The sequence below is a fragment of the Buceros rhinoceros genome, unplaced genomic scaffold (genome assembly GCF_000710305.1).
Source record: "Buceros rhinoceros silvestris isolate BGI_N320 unplaced genomic scaffold, ASM71030v1 scaffold6983, whole genome shotgun sequence".
NCBI lineage: Eukaryota > Metazoa > Chordata > Aves > Bucerotiformes > Bucerotidae > Buceros > Buceros rhinoceros.
Genome location: NW_010405333.1, coordinates 4,604 through 7,916, shown reverse-complemented (window position 1 = coordinate 7,916; position 3,313 = coordinate 4,604). Strand labels below are relative to the sequence as shown.

Sequence of the window (3,313 nt, the reverse complement as noted above, 5' to 3'; positions counted from 1 at the left end):
CTTTCCCTGGCTTTATGTATTTATCCACCTCCCTCAAGAAATTCAGGGTTATAACTTGTGTTCAGCTACTCCCAAAGTAGCTTGTATCAGAGCACTGAGCGCCCAGTTGAAGATGACCTCTCCCCTTCCCCTAAGCAAGAGATTATAAAATCTATTGATACGGGAGTTGACAGGAAACCAAAACTGCCCTTTCCAGAGAATTTAGCGATTTCCAAATTTGCTTTCACTCAGTATCAGAACAAACTTGAAAAGAAATTAACTCTCCTACTAACCAAAATCATCAAGGGGTGGGGGTGGCGAAGACTTTCAGACCTAGTTGTCAAGAGAGCCCAAAACTTCTCTCCGACTTGGCCACCTTTAAAAAGGGATATCCTCACTGGTCACATTAGCTTGGAACATAAAGGTAAAATAATGGTCTGGAAGTTCAAAACAGGGGTTTTTAACTGATCCATTCAGACTGAAACTATTTGGGTTTTTTTTCCTAAATGAAATTTAGAAAGATTGGCAGGTTCTTGTGGAAAGTTTCAATTTCACTGAAATGACATTTCTAAAAGTGAGAAAACCAACCCAACCAAACCTATATAATCAGGTTCTTCTCAACTAGCTTTGGCTGCCGTGAGACTTTGTACCAAAAGAACTCAGGAAATATAAGTTGTGGTCTCAAAGGTGGGAGCAAATCCCCTGCCCCCAAAGAAAGCAAAACCCTCTGCATCCTCCTGAAAACCCGAGAGTAAGGAGAGAAAGAAGTAACACGAGCATTGCCCATGTCTGTTCTCCTCCTGTTCGTGTTGTTGTTGCTCTGTGTTAGGAGAGCCAGAAGCTCCTCTTTATGGCAGAGTGCCCCCGGTACTGTCACCCCACTGGCCTGGGCAGCCCCAAGGCAGAGGCAGCCTGTCCCAGGAACGTGTAGCCGGCACCTCGGAGCACTCTGGCAGGCAGGGTGCAGGACCCCATCCCCACACCCCAGGGATAACTCTGCTCTTCTTGCAGCCAAGCCAGTGCAATCAGCCCTTTCAGAGCATGGAGCTGCGACCCTGCCTTTGCCCCGGTGAGGAGAGGGAAGAGTCCGCCAGGAGCACTCACACATGCTAACGCAGAGGAGTTCCTCCGCTGGCTACATCAACTCACCTATGAGTTTCTCCAGGGCTGGAGGGATGCGTTCGGTGCTGGCAGACTGTCAAAAGAGAAGAGTGACAAGCTGTCTTAGCAGAGTAAGAGCCTAAGGGCATCACCTAAAGCAGCCAAGGACTGTCTTTTTAAATTCTGGGTGCTTATGGGGAGCTCCAAAGTGTTGAGAAATACCCAGAGAGAGAGACCTTGCAGCACTCAAACACAAACACGTCCAGCTATAGCAGCCCCCAACAGACCCGTCCTCCACAGGAATATGCAGCCTCACTTACGCTGGCATGGAAGGCATTCAAATGCCACCAGCCTTCCCCTTCGGGGGTTTTGGCACCACCATCTCAGACCAAATTTTCACTCAGACTTTTTTCCTGTTCCCCCTTAGCCTCTGCAACCAGACCTCACCTCTCGGAGTTCAGCCAGTTCCTTCTCCAGGTGGAAAATTCGAAACATGCTCAGCCCCACTCCCGTAAGGGCCAGCAGGATCAGCAAGGAGGTCACCAGGAGGCCAACACTTCTCCTTTCTGTGTGGTTCTTTGGCTTTCTCCTCCGGTCAGGTACTGGCGGTGGGAAAGGAGCGATGGGGGGTGCTGAGGGGCAGGAAGTACCGAGGTTGGGGCGGCCCTCCACCCAAAAGATCTGAGGATACGAGTAGTTCAAGTTCTGCCGCATGTCCGGGACCGGGATGGGCTGGACGCGCTTGGCGTGATCTTCCATATGGCAGCCAAAACCTGCCAGGGCTGCCCCAGGCTGAGCCCCGGGGGCAGACCCAGCTCTGCCTCTATACGCCTGCATCCCTCCAGCAGCAAACACCCAGCTCAGATGCTGCAACTCTATGAAAGCCTCAAAGCATCAACAGCAAACCCCAAAGAGCTTCCGCCCTCGGCTACGAGTCCGGGGCACCCGCCTGCTCCTCCCACCCCGCAGCAGCATGCGCACCCTGGCGAGACCAGCCCGGCTGCAAGCTGCACTCGCGCAGAACCACGCTTAGGAAGCAGGTGCACTCAGCGGCAACGCGCTGGTGGGGCGCACGCGAGGGCTGTGCTGGCGGTCGGGGGCTGAGTAATGCAGACCCACGCTTAGGAAGCAGGTGCACTCAGCGGCAACGCGCTGGTGGGGCGCACGCGAGGGCTGTGCTGGCGGTCGGGGGCTGAGTAATCAGCCCAGTGCACACCCACCAGCCAACCACCCTTTCCAGCAGCCCACTCGGGCAGAGGCAGCTGCTTTTCCACCGCAGCGTCCTGGACCACAAACAGAGCGAAAGGAACGACAAAACCTCTGGCAGCCTACGCAAGAGGGGAGAGGAAGAACCGAGGACCCCTCCCCTCGGCTGAAGACCCGATGAAGGTCTGATCCCAGATGCAGCTGGGGGCGCTGGGGAACTGCTTCACTGCACATGGGACTAATTGCCGCTGTCTCTCCTGCATCCCGTCTTTTCCTTGGATGCTCACCCATCAGAGACACCATCCCACCGTGATAAAAGCCATCCTAACCGAGGTGAGGAAGACCCTGTCAGTGCTGCAGCCTCAGCAGAGCAGACCTAGGGTTAACAGCCCGAGTAGAGCCGGCTCGGTGGGCTGCCCTCACCCACACCAAATCACGGTGAGGCACTGGCCAGCAGCGCGCTGTAACGCAAGAAACCACAGCGCCTTGGGACACACGCAGCTCCTGCTGCCCCTCTTACCTTTGCAAATATCACCTCCAAGCCCACGGTCCTCTTCTAACCTGAAGAAGCCTTAGAGAGAGAAAAGCTTTATCATCTCTTCAGGTCAACGCTGAGATCACTGCAGCAGGACCTAACCTGGCTGAGTAACTCGTGATTAAAGCCTGGAGTAGGCACTGTGCTACTCTTGGTGGAGTTTTCTCTTGCCTTCCAAGAAAGGGTCCAGAATTGAGGCCATGCCGCAAGGTCCAGCACTAATCAGAGCTCATTGTAAAGACAGAGAAGGACATCTCCAGTGTCTCAATTTCCACCCCTCACTGACTGCAGATTTCGAAGTTGTGTCAACGAGATTTTCTCAGAGATTTACAGATGCACGCAGTGATCATACACACTTCCACTGCTCTCTACCTCTACAAGATAGTGTTTAAAAAAAAACGGAAATGCTTAATTCAAGAACAAACCAGAGATTTGTCTCCCGCGCGGCTGAAGAAAGCGATACCAACACACAGGCTTTGATCTTGATAATCA

General features: G+C 53.2%; 1 protein-coding gene across 1 annotated transcript in view; it reads right to left on the bottom strand.

Annotated features, from left to right (window-relative positions):
* The window catches only part of FASLG (Fas ligand (TNF superfamily, member 6)), a 3,416-nt gene extending 1,499 nt beyond the window's left edge, over positions 1 to 1,917 (bottom strand). Inside the window, exons 1-2 of the mRNA XM_010133678.1 lie at positions 1,528 to 1,917; positions 1,129 to 1,174 (exon numbers count right to left, since the gene is read on the bottom strand). Coding sequence (XP_010131980.1) covers positions 1,129 to 1,174; positions 1,528 to 1,917 — 436 coding nt within the window. The remainder of the gene's footprint in view (positions 1 to 1,128; positions 1,175 to 1,527) is intronic.
* Positions 1,918 to 3,313: the final 1,396 nt, after the last annotated feature.